Here is an 11054-nt window from a genome sequence, read left to right as displayed (position 1 = left end):
CTAGAAGAGAAAAGAAAACACATTTAATGCTTCTGTACAGGAACGACAGCCTTAGTGCACAACTCTTTACCACCACTGCTTGTCCCAGCAACAGTGCCCACAAATGATTAATTAGTTTCTTATGTGCTGTCCTGTTAAAACTTGTGAAAGATTCTCCAGTATTACTGCTTATCTTCAAGAAAATAAAATAAAATTAAAAAAAAAAAAAAACAAAACCCAAAACCAAACCCTCAATAAGAAAAATTTTTATTTCCTTAGAAACTTTAAACATAAAATTCAAAGCATTCCTTAGAAGCAGCAGTCCTCATTGTACTCAATGTTTGCAGGGAGTTATTTTTGAAGTTTTATTAATATCTGTATGATCAAATTGAATGGATTCCATATCAAATTTTACAGTTGCCCGGTGATGGGTTTGTATACTGTGAAGAAGTAACACACAGACATTCTTGAGGTTCCTCTTGAAAAGACCCACAGATAAACACACACACTTTTTTAAACAACAGCTTCCACATGTTGTTTGAACATTCACTGGCCAGTCAGTCATACAGACTAAGGAAACATTGTAATTTGCCATGGAGTTTTCCAGAAATACTTTACTGAAATGCTTGCTTAGATGGGAAAGACTGGAAAGAGATACAGCTGACAATAATAAAATTTAATTTTTCCATATTTTGGCTTCTTCTGATTTGCAACACTAAATTAAATGTGTCTGAATACATCATAGCTTTATGAGCTATTTGCATATATTTACATCAGCATATCAAATAATTTGTTTTACATTTTACTGAGATGCACAAAGCCTTGATGATACAAACCACTTTTGTTGCTGTTCATCTTGAACAGTGCATATAAAAACTCTAAATACACAGAGAAAATTATGTATTTGCTGCAGCATTATGGAGTCTCAACTTCTCACAGAAGAACATGAAATTAATGATTCAAAGAGTCAAGACACAGCAGTGTCAATTTTTAATCTCAGGAACCACACAATTTGGGCAATTAGATGTCATCAGCAACTTATCTCTGTGCTTCACATTTGCAATCACTGAAGGAACTGCAATCAAGCATTTAAGACAAAGCTTTTCTTCCTCCATGAATGCTCTTAAATAAAAATAAAAATAAAAACCAAAACCAAAAACAACTAACTAAGAAAAAGCCTAAAAAAACCCCTCTCAGTGATATACATTTTCACATATGGGCAGATGTGCCACATCATTTATTCCCACGGCAAGGTTCTGTTTGTCCACTCTACACTGCATTTGTACTTCTATGGCCCATTGGTTTTTCTGTACAGACAATGACTTCTGGTTTAAATAACTTTCCTTTTTCTTTGGTACATACAGATGGCAACTGTCTCCTTCCCCTCTCCCAAGTCAACTCGTATCTTTGATCCTTCACTTTCCCAGCTGAGACAAGCCAAGTACTTTCAGTTGTCCTTCACAGAAATGATGACTCCTTCCCCTTAATCATCTTGGCATCTATTATCTTTCCCTCTTCCCAGTTCAATTCATATTTTTCGAACAGGGATGACGGACATGTATGCAGAATGTCCAGATGAGGTTTCAGATTTGGTACAGTGAGAAGTGTTTCCTGTTGCCCTGTAGGATGACACTGCTTACTTTTTTAGTTACCTCACACCAGTTGGCTTATGAGCACTTACAGGAAAGGCAGGGCAAGACTATTTACAAGAGCTTGTAGTGACAGGACAAGGGGGAACGGGTTCAAACTGAAAGAGAGCATGTTTAGATTAGATATTAGGAAGAACTGTGAGGGTGGTGAGGCACTGGAACACAGTGCCCAGAGAAGCTGTGGATGCCCCATCCCTAGAAGTGTTCAAGGCCAGGTTGGATGGAGCTCTGAGTAACCTGGTCTAGTGGAAGGTGTCCCTGCCTGTGGCAGGGGGATTGGAACTAGATGATCTTCAAGGTCCCCTACCAACCAAATCATTCTATGATTCATAGTGAATGAGGAGCACAATGACTCCAGTATACAATTACTCCTAGTTTATAGTTGCATTTTTAATTTTGTTTTTAATTAGTCCCCAAGTGTTTTTGTCCTGATGAATGTAATCTCACTTGTGTTACTGTGATATTCAAGGTTATCCTGCTGAACACTTCAGAGAAATCAAGAACTTGCCAATTCAAATTTCCTACAAGCTGCTAAAATATGAGTCTGTTACTTACACCTACAGCTATTAACCCTAAATGGTTTTAATTTTATAAATGAAATGTGTAAAATACACCTGTAAGAAATTATGAGATGGTTTCATTTCAAATTTTAGGCATATACTTTTTTTGGGGTTTAATATCAAGAGGTCTAATATTACAGGTTTTCCCCAGACAATTAAAGTTCTTAACACTTAAGAATATAGCAAAAAGGAAAAAGGTGCTTTAGGCTTTGTTTCTTTGTCTTCCCAAATAAAAATATGCCAAAAGAATATATTCCTACTAATGATACTGTCAATGAAAACTTTTAAAGTTTCATGTAGCATTAAATGTTATTCCAGCTTTATGAAATAAGCTTCATGAACAGAGACACGTTCCTAAGCAGTGGGTATTTTAAAATAAGAAAAAAATAAGAATAAGAATAAAATAAAATCAAAATACTGAAACAGCACTAAGTCTTAAAACCATGTCAACTTGTGACCATATAACAGATCAGTACAAAGAGGGTTCTTGAGCAGCTTCAGGGATTCCCCTCACATTCAGCCTCAGGACTTTTCCAGGGGGTTTCCAAAAACACTTTTCCAGTAGGCCAACAAAAGCAATGCAAGGAAGTTCTCAACTTCATTCATAAATGGCAGTAACTTTAAATTATGCTAATTTATGCCTAATAAGGTCCATGTCATAGAATTTACATTTAGAACATGTCTTATTAATTCATACTGATTACACTGGCAAATTATAACCAATTATCCCATTTTGGAAGTACATTTCCATGAATAAATCTGATTATATTCATTATACTCTCTGAAATTCTGGACTAGTTAGATTTTCCGGATCTGACTTATTTCAATGGTATTTATAAAGTAATGTCTTAATAACAATAATTCTTTAAAATGTATGGACTACACTTGTATTTTTAAAGATACTCACAAAGTTATTTGTCTAATAAAGTCCAATATATACATTTGGATGCAATTTATATAGCAGGTCTGACTTTTGCCATCAATGATGGTTGAGTGACAGCAGAATTTCATAAAACAAAATAAAACTCCAGGTTGTTAAAGAATTCTATTAATCTTTTTAAGCATTTTGATTGACAAATTAAGCACTCAAAACTGAATTAAAGCAGCCTTTGCAATAAATCATCTGATAGAATCAGCATCTTTGTTTAACACAGTCACCCTGGAATATTAAACACAGCTGATTTGCAAGACTGAACACTTTCCTCCATCAACAACTGTGATTTGCTAATGAAGAGAATATTTTCCTTTAGAGACAGGCTATATTTTATAAACTTCCTTGCCTGTATATTGAAATAAAACTCAATTTTTTCCTCTCTGGACTTCGTTTTTCTTTTTTTATTGTGATGAATTCCTCTATTTTTTATCCTGAACACATTTTCTCAATTCCTCCCCACTGGAGGGCAGATAACATACTTCAGTATCAACTGGATGGAAAAAAAGAGCCTTGGGGAAACTTCTCCAGCTACAGTTTCAAAATATTTACCTGATATTTTAAATCACATTTGCCAGTATCCCTTAAGTAATGCTATTAATGTCCCAAGTTTATTCAAATTGCACTGATACATTAACATTGAAAGTTTATGATGACAGAAGTGATCCTCACAGCAAGGAGGCCAGTACTGACAGCACAGGGCTGTAGAACAAGGCTCCACAGACTTTGTGTGATGTCATTCTCACAGACCCTTCCAATTAGAGCATCTTTTGGTTTAGTTTAACATGAAACAGAAGAGGACTATGGGTTTGGAATAGACCTGCAGACAATTTTGATCAGCTTTCTCTAACAGCAAGTGTCAGAGGAACAGGCTAAACAGCCACACTAAGCAGATAAAATAACCTGCCTCACACAAGGATATTATTTAATCCTTCTTAGTCAAAAACTTTGAACCCTGAAGGTTTTATATCCCCTCCAAACTTAACATAAGCTCTGAATACTTTTACTATACATTTAAATGGTCACTACCTCTTTGCATCTTGCTAAATTATTCCACTCCATAAAATCTCATGGCAGCAAGGTTCACAGCTGGGCTTTATGTTATTGCAGAAAAAAAGTATTTCCTTAGATCTGCTTTGAATTTGACAGTCTTGAAACACTACCCTAATTCTAATGTTACTCAGGTAATTCACCTTTCATAGATAATTTTTTAATCACACTTCTTTGCCACATAAAAAGTAGTAAAAATTATATCTCCTGTATTCATGTGAAGAATGCTTACACATTCTTACACCATTTTGAGATCCTTGTAAGAAAAGTCATTAGCAAAGAACAATTCTCTTTGTCAGATATCATCCTACCTGTTTCATAGAAATGTGTCAAGAGGTCCTCCTTTTCAATGAATCGTTGATACAGCCAGTTTGTGAGAGCTTCAGGCTCTGCAGGTACATCTTTAACTGGAAAAATCCTACCAAAGAAACAAACATAAATTAAAGCTGGAAACTGTATTCTGCATGTGAAGAATAAAGCTCTTCTCCTTCTGTCCCAGCCCTCCACAAAACACAGAGAACAAGACTTTTGTATAAGTCTAACTGCATGGTTCATGCTTCCTCCAATTCACAGATCATATAGGAATTAAGGATACAAAACTGGAATACTCCAGGTTACCATCCAGAAGCACACAGAAGACAAAGGCATTAGTCTCTATCAAATAATGTACTACAGCATTTGATAAAAGCTAGTAAGTTGCTGGGCTTTTTTTATACAATACCACCACACTGTATGTATTATTATCCCTAAAAAAAAAAAACCAAACTGAGAAGCAATGAAGTTCATACACTGAATGAAATAAAAGACTGAGAAAATTCATCTGCAGTTTTGAAGAAACATTTCAACAAGCAGAAGCCACAAAATGACATCACTAAGTACCAACAGCTCTTTCATACCCCAGAAAACATGTTTTCTGTGCTTTTCAAAGGACGCCAGCAGCTTTCTTTGAAATTTTTAAGGCGAGTTTTACACTGAAAATTGACCACATAAGTAACTGTACTCAAACACTGCTGCTCTACTTTGAAAACACCAATGGAAGAATTACTGATGTTTTGGTAGTTCCATGCCGAATACTTTGTTTGCTTAGAAAACCGTATATCCAGGCCAGAATTCACTGAGGTACATACATACTGAAACCCCCAAATAACCCATCATACCTCACTGGATTTTTTTCAAGTCTTACAGTAACTGTGAAATCTAAGTGCCCTTTGATATATACACGAACTTATACATCCACTGTGTTGCGCTGGGAGGCCAGTGCAGAAGACATCTGTGTATCAGGCTGGCCTGAAAAGTTCATACTCTGAAATGCAAGACCTTTACTGTAGGTTTCTCTTCCCAGGTGAGCTCCCACCTAGCCTGTCATCTACACCACGCTTCTATTTTCCTTAGTAGATTTTCATTTCATTTTCAACAGTCTTGACTGACTATACTGCAAAGAATTTGAAGTAACACCACAATCATGTAGGCACTCTCTGAACAGATATGGGAACGTTAGACTACCAAAATAAGATGCTTCTTAAGAATGCTTTTGTTGCTGTTACAGTTTTCAACATCTTTGCTTCCCCTGTTGCCAAGTCATTTGTCCCTCCTCTCTTCTGAATGATGCATGGAAAAATACGCTGTAAGTGGGGGAGATAAGCAGCAAAGCATTGCTCTAATGAGGGAATTAAAAATAATGGTGCTTTGGTACACAGAGAGAGCTCCAACATAAGGAGATGAACAAATTTATTTACCATCTATGGTATCAACATGAACTCAGCTACTTCTGTAGTCTTTGTAGCAATTATACCTACATCTTCCTCACACTGTGGACTTCTCTGTGCTCCAGTAAAGCCAGTCTCAGAAACCAGAAATTAGCAACTGCTATCTCAGATAAAATAGCATTTGAAGAAAAGTCTTTGGTGAAAGACAAATGCTATGAAATGCCAGTTCAGTAAACAGCTCTAGTCTTTAGTGTGCATACTAAGAACAACGACAAAGACAGGCAAAAAAGAACTGTTTTATCCTGAAGCCCAGATGTTCTACAGCAGGTTAAAATTAAAACATGTAGAGGCAAGTAAAAAACACACCAACAGAGAAAGGACAATTTCTGTTGAGGGTATAACACTCTGAAAGACTTACTCCGTGTCCCCAAACAGAAGCGAGCTGCCAAGCACTATTTTTACTCTCTTCTGCCTATCTGTTGTGAAGAGATAAAAAGGCTCAGCAACTGAATATTGTGTTTCACAGTATATTTTTGAAGGACAGATGCTTGCTTACGCAAGTTTTAAGATGGTTGAGAACTAACAGAATGTGTGTGTGGGCTCAGGACAAAAGTCTAGGGTTACCTGGCTTCATATGCAGCCTCCATGGTAAACTGTAGATACTCTTCACCTCTGCCTTCACTTCTCCTTTACCTAATTGGTAACAACTCTACAACTCAATCACCTAGTTAAGCCTGATATTTTGCCAAGAATGTACCTTCTAGTCTGAAAACATTATCATATGACCTTGCAAGATACCCACAAGTGTTGAGCTGGCACTTCAACGGAGTAGCAAAGTAGCACAGGGGACACCAGTATTGTGAGAGACTAATGGATCACAGCACATCACTTTTCTGCTTGAATCCATCCAGGCTCTTGTGGGAATCAATAATAGTGCCATCACACTTGAATCTCTGGATATAAACTCTGTAGCTAAAAAGTTTAAGAAGCAATCACTGTTACACCCAGTTTAAATTAATATTAATAGAGTGGAAAACAACTGGTTTTCCAATAAAGCTAAACTGGCTTCCACAAGTTAGCAATGGTAAGTGCTAGTGTATTTAAAAGCATCTTCAAATGTATTTTTAGATTATTCAGAGTTATTTTTACTGGCAGAACATTCTTACTAATGACTGAGCTAAATTAGAGATTAAATATTAAAAAAAAAAAAATCCTCAAACTCTGGAAACAAGCCCTTTCTGTGCTAGACAAGGCAATGCTAAACACCCCTGTATTTATACTAGACATACTGCTGATATCATCATTCTCTGCCCATCAGATGGCTCAGCTGGCATCTGTGCTTTAAAAGAACACTCTCTTTAAGGAGACTGGGTTCAGGAAAGGTAACTGAGCAAGTCTGTTGTTACAAAACTCGACACAGATAATCCAAAACAATTGCAGAGAGCCATCTCTCTGACTGGAGCAGAGTCATCCCTGGCCACTGGATGTGACATCTGCCAGGTCTAATGTTAAAAGATGCAGGAAACAGTTTCTTCTTTTCAATGAAATGTGTAAACAGGTGTCAATGTGGTCAGAGCATGAGCATCACCTTGGCTCTACCCCATCTGTGAGTATGCAACATCAGGAACGCCATTAGAAGCAAACAGATTGCTGATCTCCTCAGGAAAATAAAATGTCATCATCACATAGAACTGCCTAGGCCAGAAACAAGGTCAGAGTGTAGGATCTGAAGCTCCTAGAATCTCTTGGGCTCTTGAATCTTACCAGCTTTTGGACAAAACAAACCTCACATTGCATGAAAATAAGAGCATCTTTATTCCCAGTGTGGCAAACAAGGAATTTAATAGCACTGGATAAGATAAATTGACCAGAAAATTCAAGTGGAATGGAAATACCTTCTTTTGTTTCTCATCACAGGAACAGCTGCTTTGCTATCATCAGGGGAATTGGGGAAGAGGCTAAAAGCAGTGATACCACAGGCTGCACCCTGAGAAGTTAAAAGTGGTGGTAGAAGTACAGATGTACTCCAATGAGAATCTGCAGAGCTGTTGCAGTAATGAAGCACCGTCTTCTGGCTGGAGGTTCCCTGCCAGCAGCTGAGAGGTGACACCAACTGCAGGACACTCTGGGTAGGTGAGGAACGATGATTTCCTTAAACCACTACACAAATTTGTATCTATGTCCCAAACCAGAACATATGAGAATAAATGACAGTCCAGGAAAGAAGAAAGGATTTTAAAAAACAGGAGATGTAACTGCTCAAGACGTGTTGGCATACATATGAAATTGTGGAGAATTAGCTACTGATAAGCCATTTTTCAGAAGATACCAAATAATTTTCAGAAATACAGCATTTTCAGAAACACAATCTCTCTTAAGTGGTCCTTATTGGAGAAACAACCTCTGATTCTGTATTTAAATTCTGAAGTTCATAGATACCACTAAGTACTACTACCTGCCTTTTCTCATCTGTCCTACTGTGAATTCAAGTTCTGTATTACCTGTTACTCTTTATAAATCATATTATTACTTGCTGTTTCAATGACTCGAAATAAATTCAGGACAGTGAAGGGTGTTGGTAGATCTCAGGCATGACCAAAAATAAGTCACTTGCGTAAAAAAGTGTATTAAAATATACTGCCAAACGGGATGCCCTTCACAGACACTTCTGCAGAACTCATTCAACAACTACGACGTATTTCATCTTATTTATAGCTCGGAGCCTCGTTTATTTCAATAAATCTGTATCAACGTGGACACAAAAAAAGAACCTCCTCAGTAGTTGAAAGCTTGTTTCAAGAGCGGCACAGTACAAAAAGTGGTACGAGGAAGAAAGGTGACAGAGCAGTCATTCGCGTTACGGCACAAAGACGGCTGAGTTAGCTGGGAACAGCGAGGCACTTCCACACGGCACAGACACAGCACCCTCTGCGTCAGAGGTGACTCGGGCTGGCTCTGACGTCGCGGCTGCTACACCACAATCCCCGTCACACAGTGCCAAAGAAGGATGTGGTCATCTGAGGGCATCACTCGGCAGGAAGCTAATGCAAAAAAAAACCCCAACCCCATGCCATTCCTGAGGGGATGCTGTGCATCAAATAATCTTTGTAACAAGGTTTTTCCAATTTTTAACTCTTGGGTTTTGGCAACAGAACTGCAGGACGTGGGAAATCCTACTATTGGAGAAACTTGGAGACCAGCTGAGAAACACCAAGTCAATTAGACTAAAGAAGTGCTCGGTGTAAGAAGAAAAGAAATAATCCCCAAACTTAAGTCACGGTGAAGAAATGGTGGAGCTGAGAATAGTAGCCAGTACAAGGTCTTGCTACACGGACACCAAACCACTCAGCTTATTTCTGCTAAGTGGAAGCATAAGGAGTCTGAATTTAGGGTCAACACACACCACAAAATGATCCAAGCATAAAGCTAAACCATCAGAGAAGAGGAAACAAATCTTTCCAACAGACTTATTACGAGGCAGGTCTCATAGTGATGCCTCTAGTTAGAGATGCTTTGCACCTTCAAGCCCTTTTCTTAGGTGCTTACTGCTTTAACAGATGGATAGAAATCTCCCACAAAAATCCCAGAAACATCTGACCTGGAAGAAGTTCATTAGATATTTTCCTTGAGAGCAAATCCAGTTTTGCAGCACTTTCCAATAAGTTTTGAGACAAGTCAGTCAGGGCCAAAAAGTCATTCAATAGTTAGACGGGTAAAGTTTTTACACTTTTGTGTTTTGAAGATTCAAACTTGGCAAATGTTCTTTTTTCTAGGGAAGTTTCTTTTGACATCCTGAGGAAAATCAGGCCACAGCCTAGCCTAATTATGAACTTCTGAAAAACATGGCATTTGTACTGAAAATTGAAGTTTGAAAACCAAGGTTCAACTCATTATCAAAATTGAACCTTTTGGAAAAAAATATTACTGGATTAAACTGATCCTTATATGCCATTTTCATCAGCTAGAAAACCATCTAAAAATGATAGCATAAGGCTGCTTGCTCTGTTCTCTACACTTCTCTGTTGCTCCCCAGTAGGATGAAAAAGAAATAACCCTGCAGCAAAGGCACAGATTATGAGAAAAGGAAATCACTAGATTTGAAAGTCTTTAAAGCAGAAAGAGACAGGTTGTGATCAAGGGCCACAGCAGAAGGGACTGACTGAGAACCAGAACAAAAGCAGCTCCACAATCTCCTCTGCTCCAGTTTGAGTGGGAAGAAAATGTTCCTTTTTTCCCCACTGCTGTCATACATCAGTACCTTGCTCTGGACTACTCTAAAAGGGAATAAGCATGTTTAAATCCTGAATTTCCTCTCATACAGTAGAGATGGCATCTTGACAAAACTATTCTTTACTTTTTCCAAAGGGGTGCACTTTTTTTTTCCTATAACTTAGTTAAAAGGACAGATGAGAAACCAGTATGCTCTCTTCCCAGTTATTTGAAAATTACCCTTAAAATTTATTTAAAATGTAATTCCCCAAGACATTCTGAATTTCAAATGATGAGCAAATTTTTATTTTTATTGCACCAAATTCGGGAAAAGAGGAGAATAACAACAAGCCAGACATACCCGATATACATTTAATGAAAATTTCAGGGGACATCCATGTCAAAATGCAGAAAAACAGAAACACACCTCTGAAAGTTTCCATCTTTTTAAAGATGAAGTCCACTTTACCTCAGGTTTTCCTTTGCTAACTGAGTTTGTTTCAAAGAATTAAAGAAACTCTTTAACATCAACTTTAGCACCAACTTTACAAGGGCTATCTCAGGGCCCAGCATAGCACAAGCTTTTTCAGACCTCAGTCACTGATTTAATCCCCACCTACACTGTTAAGGGCAAAGACTAGTTAATACCCAATTGTAACCAAAATTAAAAACTACTGAGGAACCACCTCGAAATAGCGACCTGCAGAACAAGTGCTGGCATTCCCAGCTGACGATCCCACATACTCTAATGGCTCTGTTACACCAATGTTTTGGTCTCCACAAGGAAGATGACCTTAAAGAAGTAGTTTAGGTTTCCTGGTCAAGCTGTACAGCTACACAGATGAAGTGCATCATCCTCCACTCTTGGCTTGACCAGTTCTCAGAGAGAAACACTGTACAGAAGCTTCCCAGGACACTTTCCAGCACATTAAAAGGTAGTTCTGCATTTCCAAACAAAAGTGGCAGAGAC

General features: G+C 37.8%; 1 protein-coding gene across 2 annotated transcripts in view; it reads right to left on the bottom strand.

Annotated features, from left to right (window-relative positions):
• Positions 1-11054, bottom strand: part of LPGAT1 (lysophosphatidylglycerol acyltransferase 1) — a 65759-nt gene that overhangs the window by 5764 nt on the left and 48941 nt on the right. For both annotated transcript variants that reach the window (XM_064648301.1, XM_064648302.1), the window contains one exon: positions 4481-4587. In XM_064648301.1, the coding sequence (XP_064504371.1) occupies positions 4481-4587 (107 nt within the window). The remainder of the gene's footprint in view (positions 1-4480; positions 4588-11054) is intronic.

The sequence above is a fragment of the Pseudopipra pipra genome, chromosome 3 (assembly GCF_036250125.1).
Source record: "Pseudopipra pipra isolate bDixPip1 chromosome 3, bDixPip1.hap1, whole genome shotgun sequence".
NCBI lineage: Eukaryota > Metazoa > Chordata > Aves > Passeriformes > Pipridae > Pseudopipra > Pseudopipra pipra.
Note: the sequence above shows the minus strand (reverse complement) of the source record. Positions and strands in the feature narration are given on the sequence as shown.